The sequence below is a fragment of the Pipistrellus kuhlii genome, unplaced genomic scaffold (assembly GCF_014108245.1).
Source record: "Pipistrellus kuhlii isolate mPipKuh1 unplaced genomic scaffold, mPipKuh1.p scaffold_m20_p_2, whole genome shotgun sequence".
NCBI lineage: Eukaryota > Metazoa > Chordata > Mammalia > Chiroptera > Vespertilionidae > Pipistrellus > Pipistrellus kuhlii.
Genome location: NW_023425515.1, coordinates 110,202,794 through 110,218,951, shown reverse-complemented (window position 1 = coordinate 110,218,951; position 16,158 = coordinate 110,202,794). Strand labels below are relative to the sequence as shown.

At 42.5% G+C, this 16,158-nt stretch overlaps 1 protein-coding gene across 2 annotated transcripts in view; it reads left to right on the top strand.

The window, feature by feature from the left end:
- LYRM4 (LYR motif containing 4) overlaps positions 1-15,728 on the top strand; it is a 112,809-nt gene extending 97,081 nt beyond the window's left edge. Inside the window, exon 3 of one of the 2 annotated variants that reach the window (XM_036446287.2) lies at positions 15,276-15,728. In XM_036446287.2, coding sequence (XP_036302180.1) covers positions 15,276-15,344 — 69 coding nt within the window. In that variant the 3' untranslated portion in view covers positions 15,345-15,728. Of the gene's footprint in view, positions 1-9,088; positions 9,143-15,275 lie in introns of those variants that run through there. The other variant, XM_045584233.1, reaches the window with a different exon arrangement.
- The last annotated feature ends 430 nt before the right edge of the window (positions 15,729-16,158 follow it).

Sequence of the window (16,158 nt, the reverse complement as noted above, 5' to 3'; positions counted from 1 at the left end):
TCTGGCTTATTTTACTTAGCATAATGTCCTCCAGGTTCATCCATGTTTTCACAAATGGCAGGATTTCCTTCTTTTTAATGTCTGACCAATATTTCATTTTGTGTACATAGCCTGTTCTCTTATCATTCATCTGTTGACAAATACTTAGGTTGTTTTTTTTATTTTAACTATTATGAATAATGCTACAGTGAACCTGGGAGTTACAGATATCTCTTCAAGATATTGATTTTGTGAGATTCCGAAGTCATATGGCAGTTCTATTTTTAATTTTTTTTTTTTTTTTAGGAACCTCTCTATTATTTTCCATAATGGCTATAACAATTTGCTTTTAACTTTTTATTATGGAAAAATATGAAGATATACAAAATATACATAATTAGCATAATGAGTTTCATGTATTCATCACCCATCTTTTATAATTATATACTCACAACTAATAGCATTTTATCTAAATGCCTTCCCATGTTATTGAGAAAATTTATCTTTTATATGAAATTATTTCAGTATATATTTGAAAAGGTAGGTTCATTTTTAAAACATAACTATAACATTATCACACTTAACAAAATAATATTTTTTTCATTTTTTTATTAAGGTATTATATGTGTACATATCTTACCAATTTCCCCAAAAAAAAATATTTTAACATCATCAAATATACAGTGTTTAAATTTCAAATTATAACATAGATATACTTTTTTTTTTTTACTTTGTGTATCTGTGTATTTGGATTAGAATCCAAATAAATCTGGATGATGTACCTCTTAAATTTCCTTTGATCTATAGGTTCGCCCATAAGTTTTTTTTCTCACTGTTTTTCCTTGTAATTCGTTCGCTAAAGAAATAAGTTTTTATGTCTGTATTTTGCTAATTTCATCTTTGTTTTGTCACTTGCATAAAAATTTATAGTTGGATCTCAACCAACCAGGTTCTTAACCTTGGCTTGATATTAAACAAAACTGGGGAGCTTTAAAAAATCCTGATGTGCCCTGGCCAGTGTGGCTCAGTTGGAGTATCATCTCATGCTGAGAAAGGTCACTGGTGTCATTCCCAGTCAGGGCACAAACCCAAGTTGGGTGTTTGATCCCTGACCAGGGTATGTATGGGAGGCAACCAATCGATGTTTCTCCCTCTCTCTAAATTAAAATTTTAAAAACATATTAAAAATAAAAATCCTGATGTGTCGAAACAGTTTGGCAGTTCCTAAACAAGTTAAATGTAAAATTACCCTATGACCCAACAATTCCACTCCAAAAGAACTGAAACTAACAAAAACGTGCACACAAAAGTACATAGCAGCAATATTCACAATAACCCAAAGGTAGAAACAACCCAAATCCCCTTCAGCTGAAGAGTGGATAAACAAAATATGAAATATCCATGCAATAGAATTCGGCCTTAAAATTAAGGAAGTACTGATACATGCCACAACCTGGATGAGCCTAAAGCATTATGCTAAGTGAAAGAAGTTTGACACAAAGTCCATATATTGTATGGTTCCATTTATATGCAATACCTCAAAAAGGAAAATCCCTAGAGACAGAAAGCAGATTAGTGGTTACCAGGGGCTTAAGGAATGAGCCCTGAGTGACTGCCTGATGGGCATGATGTTTTCCTTCCAGGGCGATGAAAAATTTTTAGAACTTGATAGTGGTTGTACAACATTGTGAACGTCATTGTTGCCACTGGATTGAACACTTTAAAGTGGTTTAAATAGTAAGTTTTGTTATGTATTTTACCACATTTTTGTAACAATTCTGACATAACCCATAACCTAGACCAGGTAAATCATAATCTCTTAGGAATGTTTTAAGCATCATAATATTCTAAGCTCTCCAAGAGATGCTAGTGTACAGTCAGCGCTGGGTTTCAAGCCTTCTTCATAGGTGGTGGTTGTGGTGTGATATATTTAATGTATTTCTATTGATTTCAGAGAAGAAGGGAGAGGGAGAGAGAGAGAGAAACATCAATGATGAGAGAGAATCATTGGTTGGCTGCCTCCTACATCCCCCCATTGGGGATCAAGCCCGAAAACTGGGCATGTGCATTGATAGGAAATCGAACCGTGACTCCTGCTTCATAGTTCAATGCTCAACCACTGAGCCATACCAGCCGGGCATGGTATGACATATTTAAATTTGTGCCTGTCTATTCACTTGTTCTAATGAATAGCTATGTCTTCAGCTTCTATCAAACAGCAGATGCTATCAGAAATCGGCTGCCTAGAGTTATGCAAAATATTGTCTTCTTACAGAAAATAAAATTTTGGAAAAGCTGAGAAGAAAAAGATCATCTTGCACTGACCTGTGTTGTTGTTTTTTAATATGAGAGAAAAGGGCCTCTGTTTCTAACTGTCATCTAGATATGCCCAACGATAAAGAAGCCCGTGAAATGGTAGCTTCACAGTGAGTGGCTTCACATGTGCTTGTGCGTGCACCCTGCCTAAGCAGACTGGGCTCTCTCCTGGCCACTTTTCCAGAAAACCTGGGGGCAAGAGGCCAAATAATTTGAGTCCTCAGGGAAGGAAGTGAACTTCCTCTCATGTTTGTAATCCGGTGATAGCTTGTGCTGCCATCAGTCCTATGGAATCTCAACAGTGCTTGCCCTCTACCTCAGGAAGGAAGTTGCCAATTCCTCAGCAAGATTCGCTTCCCATGAGCTCGGATCAGGCCCCAGCGGAGGCTGGCTCTGGCTTTGGCAGAGTTGCAAATAGGTTAAATGTAGATGGGATTTCTAGTTCTCCTTTGCTTCTGCCAACTTCCTTTTCTGGCAAAATCTGAATAAACAAAAACACTGGGCAGGTGGCTTGTTGCTCCCCATGGTGCTTCACAAAGCAAAGTTCTTTATGTGACCCAAGAGGTTGATGTCTTGTGATTTTCTTTGCTCAGCGTTATGCAGTTAATACCCTGAACTTCCATTTCTGAAAAGAGGTGCGCCTGAAGCAGAACTACAAATTAAACTTGGACATCACATCTCCACCTTCCTCAGCCTTTGTAGCCCAGCCTAAGTGACCGCAGGATCTGCTGTTGGAATGGCCTGGGTTTCCATTTAAAATGTTAACTAGAAGGAGAAGCAAACACTCTGAGAGGAAGTGTGCCCTAGTAAAAAGGTACATTTTACTCTGACCTAAATTCCCTTCACCAACCACTTTCTAGGTTCATCTCCAACCCAGGAGCTGACCTTGTTGCCTCGCTTTCATGCCCAGACCTCTGATGTACTTGTTTAACTCTATTAAAGTAATAAAACTTGGGTGCGGATACATACATATTTTTAAGGGTTGTAAGTTTTGGAGCCAGAAGACTTAGAATGTCAGTTCCATAATTCATTTACCAGTTGTGAAATCAGACAGATTACTAAATTTCTCTAATTCTATTTATTCATCCATAAGATGGGTGTAAGTATTAATTATTACATAGAGTACCTATAAAAGTTAAGTGAGAAACTAAGTAAAGAATCTAGGCCTGGCACATGTCCAGTAAATGTTATTTTCCAAAATATGTATTGCTAACTAGTAAAGCAAGTGATCCTCAGACTTACTCCCAGAGAGGCAGAAATAGGGTGCAAAAATGCCTTCTCTCTTGACTGGGGTCCTAAAAGTCACAGAGTAGATTATAACCATGGAAACTTGTTTGAGCTAGGTTAAAAGTTAGAATCTGCTGTTGAATCTTGATCTGTAGATTAGGAGTCCATGGCTGGATGAAGATAAAGGTATAAATCAAGGATAGTTTTGAGGCCAAGGCATAATAATGATTGCCTCTCAATTATGATTTATATCCTGCTTTTTTCCCCCACTCAACAATTACTTTCTAGGTAATATTTTCTACAATGTAATTTTTAGTGATTACAAAGTATAATAAGAATATGCTCTAAATAAAAGCTATGGGCAATTCTATGGCAGCTAATGTTAAAAAAAAATTTTTTTTTAATTAAATTAGCCTGGCTGGTATGGCTCAGTGGTTGAGCATCAACCTAGAAACAGGAGGTCACGGTTTGATTCCTGGTCTGGGCACATGCCCTAGTTTCGGGCCCAACCCCTCTATAGAGGATATACATGCAAGAGGCAGCAGATCAATTATTCTCTCTAATCATTAATGTTTCTACAAAATATCTCTCTCCCTCTCCCTTGGTCACTGAAATCAATTAGAAGATTTTTTAAAGTAAATTAACATGATAAATGGAAAACTTTTTAATGTTTTCTTTGGCCAAGTAAGTCCTCGACCAATTTTTTTAATGCTTATTGTTTGTAAATTTTTTATGGACAAGTTATTTTATATTTCCTTTAAGATACATCTGCGTGTATTTGGTTTATTGTATTGTGAAAATCCTTCAGGTCTTACCTTTTTAAATGTACTGGCTTTATTCAGTTTTGAAACAAATATCAAAGTTCCCCACCATAATTTTATTTTTAGCAATTTCTCCTTTCATTTCAAATAGTTCAGGGTTTATATTCTGCTTACAAGTTTATGGCTGTCATATCTTTTTTGCAAATGTTGCTCATAATTCAGTTTAGTGCTGTTAGACTCAACTCTGCCTTGTCCATTGTTAATATAAACTGGTATTTTTCCCAAAAATGTGCCTAGCATATCTTAATTTATCTCTTTATTTTCAGTCTTTATCACTTTTGTTAGAGTTTTGTTTTGTTATGTGCCTCAGTTAGTCCGTTCACATTTCATAGAATGGCTAATAGACTTGGTTTCATTGCTTCCATGTTGTTCTATTATTTATTATAGTTTACTTTCTCTTCTCTCGTTCTTTATTTTTGGGAGGTTTTATCACATAGTTCTTCATTCCTTTTTTCCCTCTTTTATTAGTTTGGGAACTCTACTTTTCTGTGCCTTTGATGATTGTCTGTTGTACCTGGTGCTTATCATTAGAAGCATACTTTGTTTTACTATTATTTGAAAAAGGATGCCTGTTTTTCCCATCAAAACATTATATTTTTCTACGTGTATAAATATACGCCCGACATTAGCTGGTCCAGCAGCCCCCAGTAATAGTTTTTCTGGTAACTAATGATAGCCATGCGGTTCTGCTGTGGTTTTGGTGACCTGCAGTCCTGAGTTCAGTGCAGAAGCTTGACAGTTGGTGGCACATCTGGCACTTTGCCTGGGTTCTTGTTCTCACCATCCCGGAGAAGTGCGAGGTGTCATTCTGACGTAATGTTTGGGTCCTAAGTTCTGCCCAGTTCCAAGAAGGTCTTGGTGACTGAGTGCAGTGTTGCTGATATTGAGTGCGATATGCTGGTGTGTCTGGACGCCCGCCGCTCAGAGCCTTAGTTACATAATGTTTCACAACCAACCCCAGGACTCACAGCCAGCTCTGCGCCCAGCCCTCGGGACGGGAGGGAGAATGTGTGAGTGCCATGGGAAGACAGCCAGCACCTGTCTCCTGTTGTATAACTGTCCGCCTTCCCTGAACAGGGGTCTGGACCAGCAGGTAGAGATCACTCACAATGCCCAGCACCTCTAAAGATCAGGTAGCAGAGGGTAGGAAGATGTGATCCCTGGCCTTCATCAACAGTGAGGCATCTTAGAGGGACATTATAAGGTTTGAAGGCACTTCCCTCCCCCACTCTGGTCTTGTAGCTGCACCCAAAGTGCATGAGGTAAATATCTATCTCGGTTGTTTTGTTTTAATATTCATCCACTGCAAAGAAAAAATACTTACAATAATTGTAAAATAATAATAATGAAGGTTCAGCCTGAACCTCTTGGATTAAGTGCCCTTTCTCACTGAGGGTGCAATCAGGGAAAGACAGCATGGCCCACCTCACCTCCCTGATAAGAACTCCTAGGGTCTGGACAGCTGGCCCTGGGGTCCTGGGCCAGGGCTTTTTCGGAACCACCGCCTACGTGTGTATCGCTTCACAGAGAAAGTGTGCTTGTGGATGGCAACCCTTGCCAGCTGCCCATGACTTTAGGCTCCTTTAAAGCCAGTTCTCTGGGACCCATTAAAATGATTTGGTTTCCTTTACTCCAATGGCCCGGAATATGAAAGAAAGAGGCCATCACGTGCTGGGCTTTTTGGTTTTTTTGTGTGTTTTTTTTTTAACATCTTTTCATGCAGAAAACAATGGAATGGCCTAGAAATCGGACAACAGTGGATAAGCATTAGGGCAACCATATAATTTATCCTTCAAACCAGGACCCTTGAGAATGAGAGAAGACTTTGTTAATAATGATGCTGGAACAAGAATGGACAGCAATGTGTGGTACATATACATGCATCTGCCTCCTCTGGTCTCCGCTAGCAAGGATGAAACACACTGATTATTAACTCCAGGTGGGATTTGGGAAGAGGTGGGAGTTGTTCATCACTCTGCCCTAATGTCACAGAGGAATGAAAGGTCAGCTCCTCACCAGTGCCCCCATTTTGGGAACATCCAGTGTCTCACACCCAAGCTTGCAGAGTTGAGCTAAGATGAGGTGTGTGAGGGGAGAGGAAGCTGCCGTCCCTGCCATCCTGGGTTCTTGGCCTTCTTCCTCTCCCCGCACATTTAGTTGTTAATGGAATTTTCAAAAATCTAGTTTGCACACTAGGCATTCTTCTATGGCGTAAAATAATGTCAAAATTAAAAGTAGTAATATCATTCTATGTAATAATTTTTTAAATCAACTTAGGGTACTGGATTCAAGGAAGAAAAAAGGCATGCACATTGAGAGCTACTTTTAGAGGAAGATCTTATTCATAAGTTTAGGTTTTATAAAATCTCTTATTGCTAAACCAGGAGGGGGGGGGGGGACGGGGGATGTATATAATTTCATGTGTCCCTATTTCAGTTTGCTTCTTCAAAAATTATTAGGGACATAAAGTATGATAAAACTGGTCTACTTGGAAAATGTTTGTCCTAGTGTGACAAGGCTGTGATGGGGTCTTGAGAAGTGTGGTGTGGATTGCAGACAGCATGGAAAGCTGTCCATGTGGTTATAGGTCAGAAAAGCAGTCTGCTTACCTCCCATGCAACAGGCAGAACACGTGGCCTGACAAGTCACCAAAAGCTAAAATTCTACCTTCAAAGATTCATTGTATTGGTGGCTTACAGGATTAGGGGGTTTTCAAAGCCCCTATCAAGTGTAGTTGTCTTAGGAAAGTTTAACACCTTAAAAACCAGCCTCTTCATGCTCAGCCAGTGTGGTCAGTGGTTGAGTGTCCACCTAAGAACCAGGAGGTCATGGTTTGATTCCCAGTCAGGGCACATGCCCAGGTTGTGGGCTCCATCCCCAGTATGGGGTGCATAGGAGGCAGCCGATCAATGATTTTCTCTCAATATTGATGTTTCTATCTGTCTCTCCCTGTCCCTTCCTCTCTGAAATCAATAAAAACACATTAAAAAACAAAAACAAAAAATCTGCCTCATCAGCCGGCTATAAGGAGGCACTCAAAGGCAGGATAAATAAAGTGCATCTTATGGAAGGGCCAGGGTTACTCTACAGCGTGTGATAGCATTTCCACACTAAAGTGAGCATAAGTATTTTATGGAGCAGGACACGTCAGCTACAAAGATCCACAGGAGGCTTTACAGGTGCTCCAGTTCCTGAAGCCTCTTCTAGCCGAGCCTCACGTCTGTGTGTTAACTACTTCTGTTCCTGGAGGTCTGGTTTCCAGCTCTCCTATCCCGTTCATTTCTCTTCTCTTAAACTAGTGCCACACTGTTTTAATTGTATCTCAAAAATGCTTTAATACTTTCCTTTTCAAAGTGGCTTCATATTCATTCAAATAAACATTAAAGTCATTTTCTCAGTAAGTCCCACTGGGATTTTTACTGTCATGTGTTAAACATAAATTAATTTGTCAAACAATTGACATTTTTTATGATTTAGTCTCTCCATGAACATTGCATTTTCTGATTTCATTGAAACTTTATTTTTATTCTTCCTTACCTGAGGATGTTTTTTTCCATTGATTTTTAGAGAGAGTGAAATGGGGAGGGAGAGGCAGAGAAAAAGAAACATCGATGTGAGACACATTGATTTGTTGTCTCCTGCATGTGCCCTAACTGGGTCTGGGGATCAAGCCTGCGGTTGAAGATGTGCCCTTGACCAGAATCAAACCCATGACCCTTCAGTTCAAGGGCCGACACTCTTAATCATTAAGCCAAACCAACCAGGGCCATTAAAACTTATTTTATATTTCTAAGTTTTATCATTTTGGTTTTTTCTAAATATCATACACATTTCTCATTAAGGTTATGTCTAGGTGTGTTTTTGTTGTGACTGTCTTTCTCATATTTTCAGTGTGATCCACTGAGGCAGTGACCTCTGACTTGTGAAATGGAAGGGCAAGTCCATCCGAGCAATCATACTCTTTCCAAATATGGAGAGTAAACACCGAAGATGGAGTTTGCATGTAAAAGCCTGTAGATTGATGAGGATAATAGTATCTTCCTATAAAGTTGTGAGATTAAAAAAATTAAATGCTTTTAATTAATTGATTTAATTAAACATTTAGAACAGAGTCTTGCATATGATTAAGGGTTACTGTTACTTACATCATCATTATCGTTATTTTTTAGTAGTAATAGCCTATATATATAAAAGCCTAAGCAACCAAACAATCAGTTGACTTGTCACTATGATGCACACTGAGCACCAGGGGCCAGATGCTCAATTCAGGAACTGCCCCCTGGTGGTCAGTACGCTCCCACAGCTGGAGCACTATTCAGCCAGAAGCCTGGCTCATGACTGGGGAGCTCAGCTGCAGCAGTGGGAGCCTCTCCCACCTCCACGGCAGCACTACCTAGCAGCAGTGGCACAGCAAAGCTGGGATGAGTGGGAGCAGCGTGGCACCCGGCCCAGTTCAGGCTCCTCCCTGGTCACCTGCCGCTTCACGTACTACTACATCTCCTGAGCGGTCCCAGATTGCTAGAGGGTGCAGGCCAGGCTGAGGGATCCCACCTGTGCATGAATCCGTGCACTGGGCCTCTGGAATAATCATAACAATGCCAGATTTGGCACTGCCCCCGTCAGATGAATCATCCCTGATGGGTAGTATTCCCATCCTCAGAAAGGGAAGAGAGCAGGGACACTCTACCCCCTAGTGCTTCCCAAGCAAAGCCAGGTGTCAACATCTCCCCCATAACTTTCAATAGGGCATCTCCTCACACAAGACTGTGCTGGGCCCTCCCTAGACAGAAAACTGCGCCCTCAGAGCAGAGCCTCTGAAAAACAGACTCAAGTACAGATCAGGAGGCTCAAGTTCAAAACCAGGTAATGGTCTCAGACATCCCTCACACCCTTTCTCCATAGTGTGGGTGGGTTTAATAGTCACAGAATCACAGACTCTTACAGCAGAGGGTGATGAGCCTCGGAGATCCTGTGATATTCAGCCTGACAATAGATGGGCCATGCACATAAGTAACATTTAATGAGCCCTTACTACATGCCTGGTATTATTCTTATGTAATATTCCCAACAGCATGAAGATATTTAATGTATTTAGACCCTGGAAGTATGTGGGACAATTGTTACGTTTTCTTCAAGTCTAGTATCTCATTTGATTCTCATAACAACCCAGTGAAATAGGCAGAAGTAGCAGAGTTCCCCTGCCCCAGCCCCTTGCAACTGAACCCAGTCCTAAGTCCAATCAGATTGAGGTGTGTTGCTCAGGAGGCAGCACAATGCTTCAGATGCGAAAGGAGTGAAGACCTGAAACATTGTAGGAAATACTATTTTGGGGGGGCCTTCCTCCTTTCCCCAGCAGGTTGTTTGTCTAATGAGTCTCAGAGCTTATAAGCGTTTCTAGGCCATCCAGTCATCCATCTACTTGCAGTTGGGTAATCTGTGTATTTTCCTTAGACTATAATGCCAGCTCCTAAAGCTTATAGAAATGTGATCAGCTGTAATGACCAATTTATGCATGGTAATACTCTGATTCGAGCCAGTTTGGGATTCTGGAGGGACTGTAAATTGAAGCTGCTAATTGCACTTCCTCACTGCCATTGACCAACCAGTTCCTCTCACCTGCAGCTCAGAAGTGACTGTCATTAGTCATTAGCACTGCAGCATCCGTCCCCAGCTAGCCCCCGATGTGTGCTGGCACATTTTATAGCCCAAATAAATGCGGCAGAACTGTTACACAAATGTTTATGCCTCATTATGCCTCATCTTTTTCATCCTCATTGAGGTAACATTTTGATATTTCCTCCCCTTTGTGAATTGAATATTTTCCCCTTGCCTCTTCTGTAATTGCTTGGGGTTAATCCCTTGTAACATTGGATTATAACTGTCAACCTTCTGTTGGGCCTAATTTAAATCATTTGATTTTGCTTACAATGGGTGAACATTTTTGTTATAGTAAATGGTCCTGTTGCTATGTTTATTGCCTTGCCCTTATCGTTTCCATGTTTCCACTAGGATAGGGGTGTCGAACTCAATCAGAGAAGGGGCCAAAATCTAAAATCCAGCCTAAATCGCGGGCCGAATGGTTTACTGAACAGTCATAAACTGTCATTGTGATGGAAACGCAGCGGAGTGCAGTGATGACAGCGCGGTGCGGGCCACATTGCAAGGCCTGGTGGGACGGATTTGGCCAGCGGGCCTTGTGTTTGACACATGTGCACTAGGAGTTCACCACCAAGCACTCATGATCGCGTATGACCTAGGATCTAGAACTAGGTGTCTGGTATAGTCCTAAACTATGCTGTGGTCTCTCCTGCCCATCATCACTGATAGCCGTACAGAGGAACTGAGACAGGCACACAGATGGTGACAGTATAAGGCCAAACTAGTGTTGAATGGGTGATGTGTAGTAAGTGTTTTCAGGAGACAGAGAGGGGACCCAGAGAAGCTTCAACCACTGGCCCAAAGGGTGGTGGGCTTTTGTTCAGTGGATACTGAGTGGGTCTTTCCTGGTGGAGCAAAGACACTGAATTATGACCCGTGACAGTCAGTGAGAAGTTCATGCACAGAGGGCAGGCAGCCACCAAAGGACCAGCTTTATTATAATACCGAGATAAAGTGAAAATATATTAATCTGTATGCCCTCTTAACATCATTAACATTAAGATCTGAATTCATTCTTCTCCCACCCACCCCCACCGGCCATAAAAGTGTCATATCTGAATGGAACTTTAAAAAATCTAATTCATACTTCTGCCAAACTAGACTATAAATTTGAAGGGTTGTTTTTATGTAAAGTTCCTTAAAAGTTGAGCTTGGATCACACTTCATCTTCAACTTTCATGTGGAGCTGATTGGGACGAGATCACCATACCACAGCTGCATTTCCTGCAAAAGAGCACCTTGAACTATATTCAAACAAGGCTCCATCCTTTAGACCAGTGTTTCCCCACCTTCTCTCATGATGAGAATCATCTGGTGGAGTTGATACAGATTCCTGAAGTGGTTGAAGCTTCTCTGGGTCCCCTCTCTGTCTCCTGAAACTAGAATTTTTGGGAACATATAGGTAAAATTGTATACTTAACTAGACAGGTGATTCTCATGAGAGAAGTTTGGGAAACACTGCTTTAGAATGTTGAACTTTGAGAAACAAGTTCTATCGATATGTTAAAACTATGTTAGTGGGCCCCTAGTTTGGCCTAGTGGATAGAGCATGGGCTCATGGACTGAAGGGTCCTGGGTTTGATTCCGGTCAAGGGCATGTACCAGCTCAATACCCGGCCCTGGTCGGGACATGTGTGGGAGACAACCAATCAATGTGTCTCTCACATCTATGTTTCTTTCACTCTGCCTCTCCCTTCCACTCTTTCTAAAAATCAATTTAAAAATATTTAAAATTTAGTTGTAAAAGCAAATTATGATTTCAAATTAAAATATTGTGTGTTTGTATACATACGCACACATGCACACACACACACACACATTTTAAAAGAGATGGATATTGAGCAGGCTCAGATTGCATGTGTGGTTATCTCAAGTTTTAATCAGTTTGCTGTTGCACCCCTTCATCAGAGAGTGTGATTACTGCAGCTGTTACAGTGACATGGGTTTGAGGATTATAGAGGAGCAGCATTTTGGAAAAGGCACTGTTTAGCTTTAAGCTTAGTTCCTCTGTGGATTGACTTCTCTGAGCCTTCTTTCCTCACCAAAAATGCGGTAGTGATTCTTATCATATCTACACCAGTCGTTCTTGATCTTACTATTGATGAGTCACCATTTTGTATGTCACCCAAATAATTTTCTGGACCGCTCTACTCTATATTCTATCACCTCCTTATTTCTCAAGCCAAATTGTCTCTCAGCTGCACTCTTGCTGGGCTCTTGCCTTTACACCGAGATAAAGTGATTTTTAACCACAAATCTAAGTCCATCTTCTGTTTTAACATTTAAAATTTTTTCTCAAAATAAGTCGGCATCCATGACCTGGCCCTAGTCTACTTTTTTTTTTTTTTTTTTTTTTACATAAATCTTTATTGCTTAGATTATTACAACTGTTTCTCCTTTTGCTCCCGCATAGCTCCCTTTCACCCAGTTCCCACCCCACTCTCTGCTCTTACCTTCCCCTGCCATTGTCCTCATTTATATGTGTATAATTTTAATCCAGTCTCTTCCTGCACCCCCCACACTTCTTTCCTCCTGATAATTATCAATCCACTCCCTTTCTTTGCCCCTGATTCTATTATATTCACCAGTTTATTCTGTTCCTCAGATTTTTAATTCACTTAATGTTTAGATTCACTCGCTGATATTTATGTATTTGTTGATCATAATTTTTCTTTTTTCTTCTTCTTCCTCTTCTTAAAGAATACCTTTCAGCATTTCATATAATACTGGTTCTGGTGATGAACTCCTTTAGTTTTTTCTTATCTGTTAAGCTCTTTATCTGCCCTTCAATTCTGAATGATAACTTTGCTAGATACAGTAATCTTGGTTGTAGGTTCTCACTATTCATCACTTTGAATATTTCTTGCCACTCCCTTCTAGCCTGCATAGTTTCTGTTGAGAAATCAGCTGATAATCGTATGGGTGCTCCCTTAGAGGTAAGCAACTGCTTTTCTCTTGCTGCTTGTAAGATTCTCTCTTTGTCTTTTGCCCTTGGCATTTTAATTATGACGTGTCTTGGTGCGGTCCTCTTTGGATTCCTCTTATTTGGGGTTCTGTGAACTTCCTGTCCTTGTAAGTCTATTTCTTTCACCAGGTGGGGGAAGTTTTCTGTTATTATTTCTTCAAATAGGTTTTCAGTATCTTGCACTCTCTCTTCTTCTGGCACCCCCATAATTCTGATGTTGGTATGCTTGAAGTTGTCCCACAGGCTCCCTACACTATCTTCAACTTTCTGGATTCTCTTTTCTTCTCCAGAGGAATGTCCTTTGTCTCTTTGTATTCCAAATCTTTGACTTGATTCATGTGTTCCTCCAGTCTGCTGTTGGATCTCTGTATATTTTTTATTTCAGTCAGTTTATGTTTAATTTCTAGTTGGGTCTCATTAAATTTATCAGCCTTTTCTAGGAAATTCTTGAAAAACCTTATAACCATGGTTTTGAACTCTATATCCAGTCTTTTATTCTCCTCCATCTCTTTCGTTTGAGATCTATTTCCTTGTCTCGGCATTTTCACTCCTTCCCAGAGTTGGTAGGATTGCTTGGTGTATTTTGTGTCCTATATGGCCCAGTGGGACAGCCTCCTCAGTTACCTGAGTTAGACACTCTTGGTGCTCCCCTTTGTGAACTGCGTGAACAGCCTTGTTGTAGTTAAGATTTGATTGTTGTTGGTATCACTGGGAGGAATTGACCTCTAGGCCCATGGGATGTGAGTATCAGCTGTGTCTACTCTGGGATACCTTCTGTATTGGAGACAGTCTTATAGGATCAGACTTGCAAAACTGCAAAAGCCTCTGTGCTCGACTTGGATGGGGCAGGGTCTCAGGGCTGAATTGACATTCTTGGCTTCCCGTCAGCCCTGCCCTTGTGTGCTCGCCTGAGTTTCCGCCTGACCTCTGCCTTCCGCGGCTCCCCTGAGTTTTCACCTAACTGTTCTGATTCCCCGTGCATGAGCGTGGGTGCCCCAGGGGCCCACCTGGAATTGGGTTGGGTCTCTGTAGTCTGGAGCTTCTGACTTCTTCTGCTATGGAGAGGCCACTGCAACCTCCGCAGTCAGACCTCTCTGCGCACAATCACTCGGGGGGACTGCAGACTACCCGCTGCGGCTCCCGGCTCCCCCAGGCTCTGAGTCTCCAGGTGTCTTTCTCTACAGTCCGGACTCCACCTGTATGAGCCTGGGTCCATGGGGTTTTGGCCAGGGTTGGGGTTCAGTGCAGTCGGAAAGGGTTCAGTTCAGTCGGGTACCCCCTTAGCCCTCCTGCCAGCCAGGCATTCGGCTGCCCTTCTGCGCACAAGCGTCTCCCTACCTCAGCGCTCCACAGCCCCCAATCCGATCCATGAGCCTCTCTCCTTCTTTCCAATTGCAGATCTCCCACTCTGCCAGCCCTCCTAGGGGTTTTGGATGATGTCTGTTTTGTCCTCCAGTTGTTGTTCTGAAATTATTGTGTGAGGCAGCAGCTTAGGTGCTTACCTAGGCCACCATCTTGGTTTCTCCCCTAGTCTACCTTGTACTCTCTCCTCTACTTTACCCCATCCACACTCACTGCCAGTGATGTCTTTAACATTCTCCATAAGCCCAAATGCATCTAGCACCCTCATCTCACACTAGCTGTTTTGTGGGGGCCATTCCCTCTATCTGCCTCTTGCCTCTCCTTTGGCTCCCTCTATACTCCTAAGCCCGCCCTTAGGATCCATCTCCTCAGAGAGGTCTTCCTAACTCCCTCAGGCTGAGTCCCAGCTCCTACATTCCTCTAGTCCTGCGTGCTGCCCTCTGCCAGCACACACAGTTCATAGGGCAGCTATCTCCTTCCTTATCTGCCTCTGCTCCTAAATGCAGAGCTTCTGAGGGAGGAGTCTTCATATTCACCGAAGTGCAGTGTCCGGGATGGTAGGTGTTCATGGTCTGTCCACCCAAAGACCAGGGGCTGTGGCTGCCCTCCCAGGCCTCCTAGAGGGTTTGATGGCTCTTTCACCCAACACGTGTTTATTTGTTGGCTGCTGTAGGCAACCAGCCTTTCACTTATAAGAAAGACCCCTGCCCTGTCTCTCTGCCTGCACTGCACAGCCATGAGCTCGCCAGTACATCAGCTTGGCTCCAGCGTGCAGGGAAAGCACAGAGGCAAATCTGGCGACTGCCCTTTGCCCCACAGTGTGGTGTTCAGCATAGAAGGGCCCTGTGATGGCAGACATTTGCATTTAAATGTTAGAAATACTCTTGCTGACCCTTCACAGCTAATGGAGTCCAATGGTTCCTGATCTGTCTGTTCTTTGCCTTCAGGTCCACATTGGCCAACTCTATTCGACTGACAAGCTTATCATTGAGAATCAGGAGAAGCCCAAGACCTAAAGACCAGCACCATCAGCAACCACGGACCACCTCCAGCACCCACTCTGTGCTTGGGATTGGGACCCCAATGGACCATGAGTGGCTTCTTGCATCAGCTTCAAACAATAACCTCTTGCTCAGCCTGCCCTGTAGAAACTGATTCAGTAAATTGAGTGAGATTTCATTCTCCTGCAGCCTTAGTGGCAAGGGTGGCTGTCTCTCCTTGGTTCAGTGTTAGAATGAAGAGCCGATGCTCACTCAGAATAATACTGTGTGTTATTGTGTCTACTCTCTGCCATTCTTCCCCCCTTAGAAGCTCATCGCCACTTGTACAGAGCATCTCCAGACTTTGTCTCTTAGTCCTCAACAATAAACAGGATTGTCTCCCTAAGCCTGCTACCCAGATACACTCATCCTGATTAATGCACTTATGTTTCCTGCAGCTGCAGGTCCTGCACAGGGGGGTGGGGGTGCCAGGAGGGAGGCTCCAACCCTCAGCTGAGTCCTCCTTTTCTGGAAGCAAACCCAGGCACCAGGAGAGATTTGGGAGACAGCAGGGAGGCGGGCAGGGCCTGGGGGCAGAAGGTGCACCCTGCAGTTGACCCTTAGGCCCAAAGCAACCACAAGGATGTCAGGCAGGTGGATACACACCTAGAGACAAGGCACTCCACCCCTGGCAGCTCCTAGGAGCAGAAGCTGAAGCCACACCCCAAACCATTTGAATCAGAATGGTCAGTCTAACACTGCAGGGCCTTTGAAGTTCAAGGAGTGCTGCTGTCAGCACTGCTTCCAAATCCAGCCCCCAGCTCACCTGCTGAGTTCCAATTTCCCGGAG